Source organism: Petaurus breviceps, unplaced genomic scaffold, assembly GCF_028583685.1.
Source record: "Petaurus breviceps papuanus isolate PSGF00001 unplaced genomic scaffold, PetGlider_PUasm1.0 183, whole genome shotgun sequence".
Classification (NCBI taxonomy): domain Eukaryota; kingdom Metazoa; phylum Chordata; class Mammalia; order Diprotodontia; family Petauridae; genus Petaurus; species Petaurus breviceps.
This window is the reverse complement of record NW_027185791.1, coordinates 16656325-16670464: the sequence shown is the minus strand read 5'-3', so window position 1 is coordinate 16670464 and position 14140 is coordinate 16656325. Positions and strand designations below refer to the sequence as shown.

At 41.4% G+C, this 14140-nt stretch overlaps 1 protein-coding gene across 1 annotated transcript in view; it reads right to left on the bottom strand.

The window, feature by feature from the left end:
• Positions 1-13586, bottom strand: part of NFX1 (nuclear transcription factor, X-box binding 1) — a 77814-nt gene extending 64228 nt beyond the window's left edge. The window contains exons 1-4 of the mRNA XM_069087930.1: positions 13443-13586; positions 7785-8798; positions 5667-5828; positions 1839-1916 (exon numbers count right to left, since the gene is read on the bottom strand). Coding sequence (XP_068944031.1) covers positions 1839-1916; positions 5667-5828; positions 7785-8798; positions 13443-13467 — 1279 coding nt within the window. The 5' untranslated portion in view covers positions 13468-13586. The remainder of the gene's footprint in view (positions 1-1838; positions 1917-5666; positions 5829-7784; positions 8799-13442) is intronic.
• Positions 13587-14140: the final 554 nt, after the last annotated feature.

Here is a 14140-nt window from a genome sequence, read left to right as displayed (position 1 = left end):
TATTCTACAAATTAAGGATTTGCTCTAATTCGGGTTGAGGAACTTCTCTTTTCAAATTTCTAGGAGCCAGGGCTATTAGCTATTTGTAGCTGTGAATTATGGTAGTTAATTAGACTGCTATTACAATAAGATGTCAACACATCTTTACTCTAACATATATTAAACATTAGTTTGCTATGCAGCCTAGATTTCTATATTTAGTTGCATTTCTGTCTAGACAATAACCTAACATGTTAACAGATTCAAAATGAATCTTCTTTCTCAAACTTATTCTTCCTCTCTGCCATGAATTACCGGGGCACTCCCATTTCTTTCTTTTAAACTTCCACAGGTTCTGTTCCATCCCCTCCATTCTCCCAAACCTAGCATCAGCTCATGCCTAGATTGCCCTAGCAGCCTTTTTAACAATCTCCCTGCTTGCCAATTCACTTGCACATCACTGCCAAATTAATCTTAAATGTCCCAGGTCTCATCATGTCCCTTTGTTATCTGAAACCTTCATATACCCTTCTTTACTAGCATATCCAGTATAAACTTGCTGGACCTGGTACCCAAGGTCTTTGACATCTACAGCGCACATATCCAGATTTATCTCCTACTGTAGTTCTAACTTGTATTATAAACGTTCCAGTCACATCAAACTTCTTGCTATTCCCCAAGTATGTCTCAAGTTTTCCTACCTCTGTACCTTTGTTTATGTCCTCTCTCTTCCATCTCCCAAATTTCAGCCTATTCTTCAAAATCCTGATCAAATGCTGCCTCTTCCACAAAACCTTTCCTGGCCATCCCAGGTAAAAGTGATATTTTATGTCTAACATGTCTTTAATCACTTACAAACAACTGCAATTCAAGGAAACATGATTATGTCCTGTCTCCTATACAATACTTTAAGTCCCTGGAGACTCCTATTTTATACACCAAGCCCAATTCTTACTACATAAATAGTTGCTCAGTAAATGTTTGTTATAAATAAATTCTCGGGAAAGAAGAGAGAAGGTAAGCAAAATAGTGAAGTATCTCATGTCACTTCATTTGCTTCCAAATATGTTTATATGTAAAAAGCTACATCAAGATGGTAACTGAAACCATGGGAATGAATGAGGTTTTCAAGGGAGAAAAATGATCAAGTATATATAAGAATAGCCTTATTACGAGGTCAGGAAGTAGACAAGGAAAAAATGAAGAGAGAAAAGAAGCAGTTGGAAGAGAACCAAAGAGTTTGATATTGCTGAAGAAAAGGAAGGAAGGAGAAGCTATTAAGAGGGAGAGATTAGACAATGTCAAGGTGACAACTAAGAAGTTACTGGTCACCTTTGAGAGAAGCTTTGGTTTTCATGGACTTCCTGGTAAATCAGCAGAGTGGGTTTTGTAGCATCACAACAGGCATACTCTTTCTTCATTACAAAGGCTAATTAATCATTCCTGGGCAGCCTATCATCAGTTCTAGGTTATCACTGAAATGGAGAACTATGGCCACAAGCAGAGTGCTTTAACTTCAGGATATAGGTTAGTACTGTGGGCAGACAAATCTGATCACCCCTTGGACCTAGTTCAGGGCTGTGCCAAAGATTAGGAATAAAAATTGCATCTGGGAGACATGGAAGTAGCACGTACTTAATAGCCAGAACTAACAGCATCAAGGCTGGCTCATTGGGACCACTTCCTCATACTTCAGGTCCATCTTGATAAGAACCATAAGGACCCCCAAAGGCCAAAAAAGTTAAGTCCATAAGCTTTCTTTGATTGGACAATGTGAAGATATTGTCCTATAGTCTGGGCCATGAAACTGGCTTAGGCGTAACTCACTCAAAGGCTTCTATCATACAATCAATACTCACCACAGAAGCAAGTATATGTACTAGGAACTTGTGCTGAAACATTCTGACAAGCTGGACATCGCCAGCCTCTGTGAGCATCTGCCAAGAAAAAGATTAAGCAAAATGAATTTCTTCTCTTTCAAAAGACAAAATAAATCACAAAATTCAAGTAAGACTAATGAAAACATTTTCCACGTTAAATTTGTCTGACATTTTAAGTATTAGTAACACAGTATGTAAGTGTTTGTAACAAAGGTTACATTAATCTTTTGAGATACAAAGCAAAAATTCAAATTAAGATTAAAAAGTCAAGGTAAAAAAAAAATCTATGCACACCATGGAAGTAGGAAGAATGCAGATTGAATAAGGAGCCAGAAAAGTCAGATTCCAGGTTGGAGATGTCTAGTTCAAACACCAGAAGCATTTACTTCATATACAAAAGTGAGCAAACTTTAAGAAAATCTCTCCTGATAAATATTAATTACAATAAAGCATCCTAATAAAACAAAGGAATCTTCTGTTGTGCCTCTAGAGAGCTCTGGCATTACTACACAGGTCTGCAGTTAGATTTAGGCATTGCTCACTTGAAGAAACTAAGGAAAATGTTGCTACTTCTATGTAGAACAAAAAAAAAAGTGTGTAGATACTGGTTTAGATTGTCAGGAACTGTACATTGCCTATGGGTAGTTTTCCTTTCTCTGAACACACTGGAGAAGCCTAAAAACCTCAGTGGTTCATTTCTGAACATATCCATTAATTTCACATATATTTCTGCAGGCCCATCAATCTCCCATAAATCCAATGCTTTCCCTTTCTGTACTGTAGCTATCATCTGATTCTGTTTCTCTAAGACTATAAAAATTCTACTTTGTATCATTTACTGATTGTTATTCAGACCAGATTTGACTGGTGGCATACTGATCTGGGTCTGGAGTCTGAAAGACATAAGTCTAAATCTAACTTCAGACACTAGTTATGTGATCATGGGTAAGTCACTTGACCTCTGTTTGCCTCAGAGCAAAACTGCCCAGAGCATTTTATACCTGTAAAATGGGGAAAATAATAACACCTATCTCACAGGATTGAACATTCAAATGAAATAAGTATTGTGCCTGGCACATAGCAGGCATTATATAAATGCTTATTCCCTCCCCCTTCAGTGGGTCTCCCCTATGTAAGTAATTACATGTAATTAATAAAGGAAATATTACATGCCCTAGCACAGCAGAATAATGGCTTATTCTTTCTTTGATAACAGTTATTTCTTGATCTAGTTATGATGAATCCTTTATGAAGAGTATCACAATACTTCAAGGATCTATAATTTCCTTGGTGTATGTACACCTTCCACCAATAACTACTGCACCCCCTCTATAACTCAGAAAAGAGGTGAGAATGTGCTGTGGCCAAGAGACATTTATCTTGTAGTCAACCTGGAAATGAACCTCTCCTAATTTGGTCCTCAGAAAATGAACAGTCTGGGGTGGCCAGGTAGCACAGCGAGTAAGAGCATTGGCTCCAGTGTTGAGAAGACCTGGAGATCGAATCCCGGGCTCAGACACTTAGCACCCACCCAGAAACACCTGGCCGTGTAACCTTGAGCAAGTTACTTAACCCCAGTTGCTTAGGGGCAGCCAGGTGGCTCAGCGAGTAAGAGCACCGGCTCCAGTGTCAGGATGACCTGGAGATCGAATCCCGGGCTCAGACACTTAGCACCCACCCAGAAACACCTGGCCATGTAACCTTGAGCAAGTTACTTAACCCCAGTTGCTTAGGGGCGGCCAGGTGGCTCAGCAAGTAAGAGCACCGGCTCCAGTGTTGGGATGACCTGGAGATTGAATCCTGGGCTCAGATACTCAGCACTACACCCAGAAATAACTGGCCGTGTAACCTTGAGCAAGTTACTTAACCCCGATTGCTTAAAAAAAAAAGAAAGAAAATGAACAGTCTAGGTCCTTGCTTGAAACCTTTTCTGCCCAAGAGAACTTAAACTCCACTGACTTAGGCTTTACAAACCCAGAGTTGCCTCCCTACTATAAGGCATTTAAGTAGTACTTTAGTCCATGAGAAATAATCTGCCTTCATCTAGGCCTTGTTCATGTAAATCATTCTCCATGATGGAAGAACCAAACTAAGTTTATTACCTCTGAACTGATTAGATGTTTGTATAAACCATATTTTCCCTTAATACTAGATTCTATATTTCCTAAATGTCATACCATGCTTCTCCTATTCAGTACCCTAATCTTGAGGCACATAATCCATGGGTGAATTAAGTTTGCCTCTAAGACTGAATATATATTATATCCCTGACCCCAGCTTGTCACTTCAGACGGGGTTTACCAATAAAAATGTCAGTCCTCTTAGCTTGAAACTAAGAGAGGGTGAAGAATAGCACAGGGTAATTTTTATACATACATACATGTATGTATGTATGCATGTATGTATATGTGCATATACATGTATGTATGTGTGTAAACAGACAGATAGAAAGATCTTATCTTTCATTTCATACAATGACACAAGGGAAATTTCAAAGCACTGAATTTTCTCCCATGCCTCACATTTACAAACACATCACAAAATCTAATATTCATATTCAGAAAAAAAAAAAAAGAATCTCTGTCCCTTAGTAATTAACACTGTATGGCAAATATCTTTCTTAAATCTTTTTAATGATAGTGTACTGAATGTAGGAATAAACAAAAAACACATTTTTATGAGACTGATAAAAAGCAGTAATCTAAGTAAAGATATTCTCTTGCTGGTTTTAACTGCTATTCCTGAAAGTATGGAAAATGAATCTTCTTTTAAGGGCCTTTTTAAATTAAAAAGTCAGGTTCCATAATGAGCATCTGCTATAGGGACAATTCACTTCTGTATAATTGAAAATCGACTATTTTTAATTCTAAGAATAATTACATTTAGTTTCCAAAAGATGTGATCAATGTTACAAAGTCATTTTAAAATCTGGTTGAGTATAATTGGAAATTTTGTAAAAGAAAATAGATTCTGAAAGCAGGCTTATGAATCTGAACCATCACTTAAAATGTAAGCCTTATCACTGCATTTAAAATTAAACTAGTGCTAGGTACAACTGGAAATATGTTTGGAGGAGTGTTTCTTAATTCTTTAATAACGGGTAAAAAGTACTTCTGATTGGAAGACATTTGTGCATGTTTCATGGTGCTGAAATAGACTTTTAACTACAAGGATTTCAGCTCTCGCTAACAGCCATTTGGAGAAAGCAGACACAGAAAAATGACCCTATCCAAGATGGAAACTGGAAGGCTATCCCTTTAATTCCAATAGCCTAAACCAACTCAAACCATCTCAGTTGCTACCTGAGACAGGAAAAACAATGGAAGCTAATAAAGTTCAAAGAGCTTTTGATACCGGACTAAAATTGTAGTAGCTCGTGCCAGATCTCAGAAGGAATCTAACTTCAAAATAAAGATTCAGAGTGAATAACAAAGAAGCGTCCAATCAGTTCTGGAAGCAGGACTGAGATTATTTTTAAGGTGGGATTTTACAATTGTGGATCAATCAGAGAGGTACCCAATAGTACCTAGCTAGACATTAATTTCCTTAAATCTTCCTCTATTAGTCTCATCTTTTAATAAAGTACTCTTTAATGTTACTATGTCTAACCATTTAAATCGACATTTATGACAATATTTTGGTCTGATTTAACCCTGACCCTTCAGATGACATAGCAGAGGTAAGACTACTAGGTGTACTTTTAATTGCAAGCAAAATACCTAAGAGTAGAAAGAGAGCGGTTTGAGTTTCAGACTTGAACTATGAACAGAGTGGTGAAATCAATGTCAGAGGAGAAAACACACAGACCTTCTGCTTGTGAAGCTGGTGACCTCGCCCATTTCTTAATGCAGTTCAAATGGAACACATGATAACAGCTCTGACAACTCCAAACCGGTGCCGTCATTCGAACCACTTCACAACATACCATACATTCGTATTTCTCTGTGGTTAACTGTTCTATTAAAGACCCTTCGAAAACAAAACACACACAGGGATCAAGTTATCACAGGTATTCTGGTTTCATACATGACATACAATTCCATCTGAAGCTATTAACAGACATGTTTAAGGTATCGTGAAAAGGAAATGACCCCAAATTTGGGGCCAGGAATATTCTGAGGAGCTTTCAGAAAAGGGAGACTCACAGGTGCATATGTTCATGGATAAATGAACACTGCTTAGAGGTTGCCTAGTAACCAACCACTTTTTATATTTAGTGGCAAGGCTCCTGCAGCATAAGAACATTTACTGTGACACTTAACTACTAGAGGGATTCCCCATCCCCACCTCAAGAGATGAGGAGATTCTAAAACTACCTTAAAATCATGGGTCCTGTAAAGGAGCTTGGCTCAGACTCTTGCCAGATATCTGAAGCATCTCTAGAAGGGTAAGAAAGATCAGGCTTTTGAGCTGGGGAATTTCATTTTTGTCTTTGTATTCCCAGTACCTAGCACTGTGCTTTATATTTACTGACCAGATCTTAGCAGTCACAGTAGCCAAGGCTAAAAATTTGTCTGTTATGTAGCCGACAATAAAATTTAGAAAATTGGAGGCTCTGGGTTACACTGAATGAGAACCATCACTATCAGGAGCTATCAAGTGTGAGGAGTCACTGACCACCTGCAATCTCTAATCCTTTAAACTCAGGGCCAGTCATACCCTGGAAAGCCTCTCACTGGTTCTAACTATAGGGAGAAGAGTATAAAGGCCAGTCAGAAGTCACAAAAACGCCAATTTAGGCTCAGTTTAAGGATAAACCTCCTGACAATTAGAGCTGTGCCAAGGAGAATAGGTTGCCTCTGGATATAACAGGGTTCTCCACCCATGAAGATCAAGGAACTACTTCTCACCTTGGAAGGACCCTCTCTTCCGTGATACCTCACCCTCTGACTGGCTTGTTTCTCCCATAACTTCCATTTTAAGAAGGCTCAAGACAAACACATCTTCATTCCTCTCCAGATTATATTGCAAGACCTTCTCTACCATGTCATAGTTTTTCCCCTGGGGAAACTCACTCCATCCTTGGACTAGATGGAGTTTCTCATTCTAGAAGCACCCTACCCCCTGATCTTCAGTCTCTCCCTCTATTGGCTGGTGCCTTCTAGAACCTCCATTTTAAGGAAGAGGTGCAAGCCGAACATGTCTTCATTCCTCTGTGCTGCACTAATCACTCATCTCCAGAGGACTTTTCCAATCAAACCCAGAGCCAGGTACCTTCTCCTTCCCTTTGGATCTTTCTTTTATGTGTTATCCTGCCCCATTAGTATGCAAATTCATTGAAAGCAAGGACAGTGGGTTCTATTTATATTTGTACTTCCAGGTCTTAGCACAGAGGCAGACACTGTAATAAGCGCTTAATAAATGCTCGTTGACTTGACTGGTAAGGATTACTGGACAGAAATACTACATAAGGAATTTCTGTTTAGGCAACTATTGGACAAGATGACCTCTGAGGGCTCTTTGAATCCTCAGAGATGTTAGGTTTCTATCTGAATCCTACTTCTTCTACTTGTTAGTCATGTGACCTTGAGTAAATAACTTAATCTCTCTGAGCCTGTTTCCTTGCCTATAAAATGAGACTAAAAATTTCAATACTTCCCTTGCTAGATTATTATAAAGATCAAATAAGTCTAGTGAGTTAAGTATTTTATAAAGCTTAAAGTACTATGTAAATATAAGACACAATGACTCATCCTTTATCCCCCCTCTTTTTAGTGCCTTTATAACCTCTCCATGATGGCCTCATCTGCTTGCCCTGTTCCTCTATGACCAACCTGAGGTCTTCTGATTCTACAAAGACCACAAAGCCGAACATTCACATTAACCTTTTGTTTTGCTGGGGGGAAAGAGGGAGAGATTAAACAGAATTTTGTTAAATGGGAAAAATAAAATTTAATTTTTACAAAGCTCTTTAGTAGAATTTACCTGTATGTGTTTCTTTATTTTTTGGCACATCACTCTGCTTGTTCCAAAGAAGCTGAGAGGCAGCTTTAGATTCTTTATGGAGTCGTCTTCCAGAGCATTTCTCCATTTCAAACCTTTTATGAGATTTGCTTGTAGTTGCCAAGTTCCGATCATCACTGGGAGCTTTTTTAGGTCTTTCATTAAATTTGTCTTTTGTAATATAGTTAAGAGAACTTCTAAGTCTTGTATTTTTATTCTTCTGACCCTCATGCATTTTCTGAATCTCTCTATCTGGCTGTGGCTTATTCCACACAGTCTCCCAGGGATAATTTCTATTTATGTATCTTTTCTGTTCATTGTTTCTAGATACATCAAAGGCCATTTTTTCTGTGACTGCTTCTGAAGAGTCAGCTTGGACAGCACCTACAGGTCTCATGTTCTCAGACACCCTATCTTTCTGTTTAGGTGTCACTCTGTTAGTCCCTTCATACCTTGGCTTCCCCCCCTTTGCTTTTGGGCCCCGTCCTGAAACAGATGTCATATATGCCATTTTCTTTGGCTTTGCACCTTTGTGGTCCATACTAGCTATTTCTTTCTCACTCTCCGAAGAGTATACATTGCTGGGTTCACTAGGGTTTGCTTCCCACTCTGACCCTGCTACTATTTCTGAGACATCTGGTCCTGTTCCTTGGTCAGAAGGAACCTGGATTGCCTGGCCTCTGTTATAATTCCTGTCACTTCTCCATTTATGCCACTGTTGGTTTTGAAAGCCATGGTTCTTTGGTGTTTTACTAGAGGCCTGAAAAGAACTTTGCTTGCCCTTATATTTGTTTCCTTGATTATTATAATTATGTTGATTTGGTGAATCTTCACGGTGAGGATCTTGACTAGAAAGCTGACAAAAAGGTGGTGAATTATTACTTCTATTGTGAATCCTACTAGATTCCAGTCTTCTTTGAATTCTGCAATTTAGATCAGGATTTTGTCTTTCATGTGGAATGAAATCAGCTGTGTCTGTACTGACACTTAAAGTACCTATTAGATGAAAAATTGACATGTCAGTCACTAAATTAGTTACCAGTGAAGATCCAGGAGAATCTGAGCCAGGCCATACTGGTCTGAATATAGGCCATACCCCTAAAATGAGATGTCTCTGAAAGGAAAAAATATATACATATATGTATAAACTGAAAAATAATTACACAAAATTACTGTATGATTCTTCCCACCAAAAAGTTTAAGCTTTTGCTACACAAAAATGTAGGGCATCAGAATGAATAAACGGGAATCTAGGAAAGTAGGAAATTTTAGAATAATAAGCCAATTGTTTTTTGGGATTTTGGAAGGTTAGGGAGAAGATTAACAACAAACTTCCACTCTCCCCACTACCTTCTTCTCTCACTCAGTTCCTAGGCAGCTTCTCACAGGGTTGTTAAATCTGGAAAAACACTTCACCGATAGGATTCACCAGCTTAGTCTCTTTTTCTGCTGCCTTTTCCCTCCGTGACATCAAGCTCTAGGGAGCTGGGTCTGCATTTACAAGGGAACAGTCCTCTGGTCACCTATTTAAAAGTGAGCTCAGGACACAAGCTCAAAGACAAAACACACATTCTTTCCAGATGAAGATTCCTGGGAATACCCTCTCAGCGACTACCCTTCTCCAGCCTGTGGAGAGGGTGGAGTGTAGAGTGGAAAAAGATGGGAAAGCTGATGGGCAAACACAAGGGGTTTGGGCAGAGAGCAGATAGTAAAGTAACCAAGCTAAAGGCATGTGGGAGGGATTTGCCTCACTCCCCTGGCAACAAGAGCAGAAGGTCACTGGCAAGGGCTAAGACATGTCTACTGAACTTAAGAGCGTGGCAACAGGCTGTACTTGAATTTTACAGAAGTCATATTTTGGGTACAAACTTTCTATGTGAACTAACAGGGTAGCTATTTTCTTAGGTCCTAATAAGTGCAGGCACATGTATATACTATATCCCACATTTCTCAAAAACTGCCACAATGTTCTCTGAATATCCACTGTGATGGTGGTTACTCTATTGGGAAACAACCTTCATGATGCCTCAACAACCCAGAAACGGGGCTGTCTAATTCCACTCCCTGTCCTGTGACCAAAAATCTCCAGGGGATCCCTAATGCCTTTCAGGTTCAAACTCCTCTGCCTGCCACTTAAGGCCTCCAACATGGAACACACCTTTCCAGCTTATGCCTGTATTACTCTGCTCTCTGAACTCCATACTCCAGTCAGACCTCTAGCAAGCAAAGTGTCTGCATATTTCCAAGCCTAAAGTGTAGACTGTTTTCTATGGCTGGAATGTTCTCAACACCTTTACTTGCTAAACTCTTATCCGTGCTTTAAAGCCCACTTCCTCCAAGAAGACACTCTGTGGTCCCTCAGAACACCGTGAGCCTCACCTGTGTACCTATCATGTAAGAGTGCCTCCGTACTGTCTGTTCGTAGCCTTGTTTAATCTCAACTTTTTCTCTCTCCCAGGGCCGAATGATAGCAGATCAAGAAAATGTCAGGAACATGATCTACCTAGATTTTAAGATGGCATTGAGCCAAGTCTCTTCATGAAGAAGATGGATGATAATAGATCATTCTGAACTGGTTGGCCCACTGACTCTAGGACTATTAATTAGTTGATGTCTATGGGGAGAGAGGTCTCTAAGTCCTGGGTCCTGTTTTGTTCAACTGATGGATACTACTTGTTGTCTCTAGTATAAAATACAAATTCTTCAGTCTAGAAGTTAAAGTCCACCACAATGTGGCTGTGGCTCCGGCTACCTTTCCCAATTTACTTCATTCATACTACAGTACCATCAAACTGAATTATCGGCTATTTCTTGAATTTAGGAGTCAGTTTCCCATATCTCTGCCTTTGCATAAGAATGTTTTCCACACCTTGGAATGCACTCCTTCCTCAACTCCACCCCTCAGAATCTTACTCTATTTTCCATTTAGTTGTCAGTCCTCCCTCCCTAAAAGAGAGGTTATATAAGTATAAGTAAGTAGAGTGCTAGACTCAAAGTTGGGAAGCCCCACTCCAGTCCTGCCTCAGGCATTCACCAACTTGTGAGCCTGGGCGAGACATTTAGCCTCCCTGTGGTTCAGTTTCCCCCAGGGAAAATTAGTGGGTTGGATTCAATGACCACCTCGAAATCAAAACCCTAGGGCCTCTCCTCAAATTACCTTGTGATTATTTCTCTGTATACATGGTATATCTTCCAGCAGAATGCAAGCTCCTTGATGGCAGGGACTGTCTTTCTTTTTGCCTTTGTATTTCCAGCCCTATGCTTTCCACTTAGTAAACATTTAAAAAATATTAGTGACTTGAATAAAGACATACAAGACATCAGACTAAAGATGAAAATATAAAGGTAACATGAAGCTGAAATAGATGGCATTCCATAATTAGGCTCCCAAAAGACCCTAACAGGCCAGAACAGCAAACTGAAGCAAATGTGATCATATTAATAAGGAATAATATGCACGTAAGTTTAAAAAAATCATTGCACAAAATAGGGAAAATATCTAGAAAGCAGATCACTTTAATTCAAGAAACCTAGGGGTGGGGCAGCTATTTGGCACAGTGAATAGAGCATCGGCCCTGGAGTCAGGAGGAACTGAGTTCAAATCTGGCCTCAGACATTTAACACAAAAACTAGCCCTGTGACCTTGGGCAAGTCACTTAACCCCAATTGCCCTCCAAAAAGCAAAAAAAAAAAAAAGAAAGAAATCTAGGGGTTTATTATACTACCAGGTCAATGAATCAGCAGCCAGAAAATCTATTAAGATCCTGGGCAGCATTATAAGAGACACAGTATCCAAAACAAGAAAAGCAATGATCCTGCTGCACTGTACCCACAAACTGACAGTGTCTGGAGTCCTGTGCTCAATTCTGGGCACCACAATTAAGAAGAGACACTGACACAATAGAGCACAACAACAACAAAAAAAAAAGGTACTGTGGGCATGAGAAACTCAGAATTATGTTATGCAAGGAATAGCTGAATGATTTAGCCTGGAGGAGATGGCTTGACATGGAACATGAAAGCTATTTTCAAGTATCTCAAGGATTGTCAGGGAGAAAGCTATCAAATTCCTTCTGCAGGGCTCCAGACTAAAACTAACACCAGCTAATGAAAGTTACTATGAAGAAGCAGATTTTTTTACTCAGTATTTGGGAAAAGTTTACTAATAGTTAGAATTGGAATGAAAATGGAATGGTCAACATTGAGAGATGGTGAAAGATTTTACAAAAGTAGAATTCCAGGGGCTGCTAGAACAAATTCCAGGGGCTGCTAGTTTGACAAAGGTGGGGTGCAGCCAAGAGAGTAGTCAAGACATAGCTTGAGAGGAGGCTTAGAGACAGAAATGGGTTACAAGACTCATTATGGTCTTGAGTCAAAGGGTCTTGAACAGAGTAACCTGACTAGTGAAACTGAGGACATTATGTAGAAAGGAAAATGTCTGTAAAATGAGTTAATCCAGGAAAGAATAAGGATTTAGAACAAAAAAAAAAAATCGTCATTGGAGAGTAAGTATGCCTCAAAGCACAGGTCCCAGAGAGACTTTTTAAAAGAATACATTCATCAGGATTCAATTCAATGAAATAATTTATTAAGCCCTAGTAAAGCATACAAAGATAGATGTGCTATGAACCTTGCTTTCAAAGTGCTTATAATCTAATGAGGATGAGGACAAGAGTAGAGATATACAGAAAATCTGGAAACAAGGGTGAAAAAGGTCTGGGCAGGTTATTACCAGAAACCTGAAGAGAGAGAGAGAGATGGATTTCAGCTAGAAAAAAGGAAAGGTCAGATGGGGAAAGTTGTCATGAAGAAAGCGCCTGAACTGGGGATTTAAGGGAGGGAATTCACAGATCCAGTTCAACAAACATTAAGCACCTAGGCGAAAGGGGCTGGACACATACTGAAGACACAAGGAGGTGGGGTGGGGGGAAGAAAGCTCTCAAGCAGCTTGCATCCCAATGGGATGAAACGGGGAGTATCCATTCTAGGCAGAAGGGCAAGATGAAATCTCTCGGAGATTTCAAGGCACACGGATACCACGTGCATGTTGGATCTCACAGGTCCTCCATGATGTTACTACCTAAACATCTCCCTTTTCTTCCAGCCAGTCAAAGATCCGCTAAGCGCCTAACCCCGGGTGGCAAGCGCCGCGGTCGGAGTCACTGCGATGAGCGAGGTAGCCCTGCGCTCCGGCAATGACGCTAACTAAAACACAGCTCTACTGCGCTAAAAGGGTCCAGAGAAAGGGGGGCGAGGGGAGACAGAGCCTTAGAGGGCTTGCTGGGGGAGGCAGCACGAAGGAAGGGCTGGGGGCAGGTCCGCGAATTCCAGGTGGAGAACCACGGGAGGGAAGAGCTAAGCCCGCCCTGGCTCTACCGCCCCCCGCCCCCCCCCCCCCTCAGCGCCTCCGTTCCCCGCCCCCCCCTCCCCCCGTCCCAGTCCGAGCCGCCCTGGGGACCGCGCCGGCCCCTCTCGCGACATTAACCGCTGGACCCACCAGGAGCGGGACCAGAAATTCGGTCAGGTTCAGTGACCCAACTTCCGCTCTCGGGAAAGGGGCAGAAACAGGGCGGCCCCAGGTCAGCCCGAGGCACAGGAGAATGGGAAAAGAAAAGCCCGCGGATCGGGCCACGACTCTACCTGAAACAGGCGGCGCCTCCGCCATTCCCTCTGTGAGCTGGTGAGCCGACACGACGACGGCGCAGCCAGGCCGTCTCCTGTCACGTGCCTCCGGGCTTCCGGGGCGGGCCGGGCCCTGGGAACGGAAAGGAGGCGGGGTCGGGCTACCGACCAATGGGGACGAGGCGTGGGGGTGATGTCATACCTCTGACAGCCCTCTTCCGCTCAGTGGTTCCATTGAGAGATCTGGGGAAACGAGCTTGGTCTAGAGTGCCCCGGCTCGGACGGAGCGGGGCTTTGCCATCTCTGCCTTGGGGCAGCTGACCAGACGGCCCAGCTCAAGGATCCCCGAGTTGGGCTGTTCTAAAGAAACTGTCTGTACACCCCGTCCCCCGTCCCCCCCGATCACGCCGCAAGCATTTATTAAGCGCCTGCTGTGTGAAAGGCGCTGGGGATGCACCGACAAAAATGAAACAATTCTTGCTCTATTAAAGTAGTTACATTCTATGCGGGCGAGATAATGTATCTACGTAGAAGTATATACAAAGTAAATACATGGTAATTTGCGGAACGGTTTGGAGGGAGGCATCACGAAAGGACCCAGTAGGAGGGCGAGTCAATAAGAATTTACTGTAAAACGCCCACGATTTGCCCGGCGTTACGCTTTTAAGCGTTAGGGTTGCAAAGAAAAGAAGAAAAAAAAACCAGCGCCTGCCCTC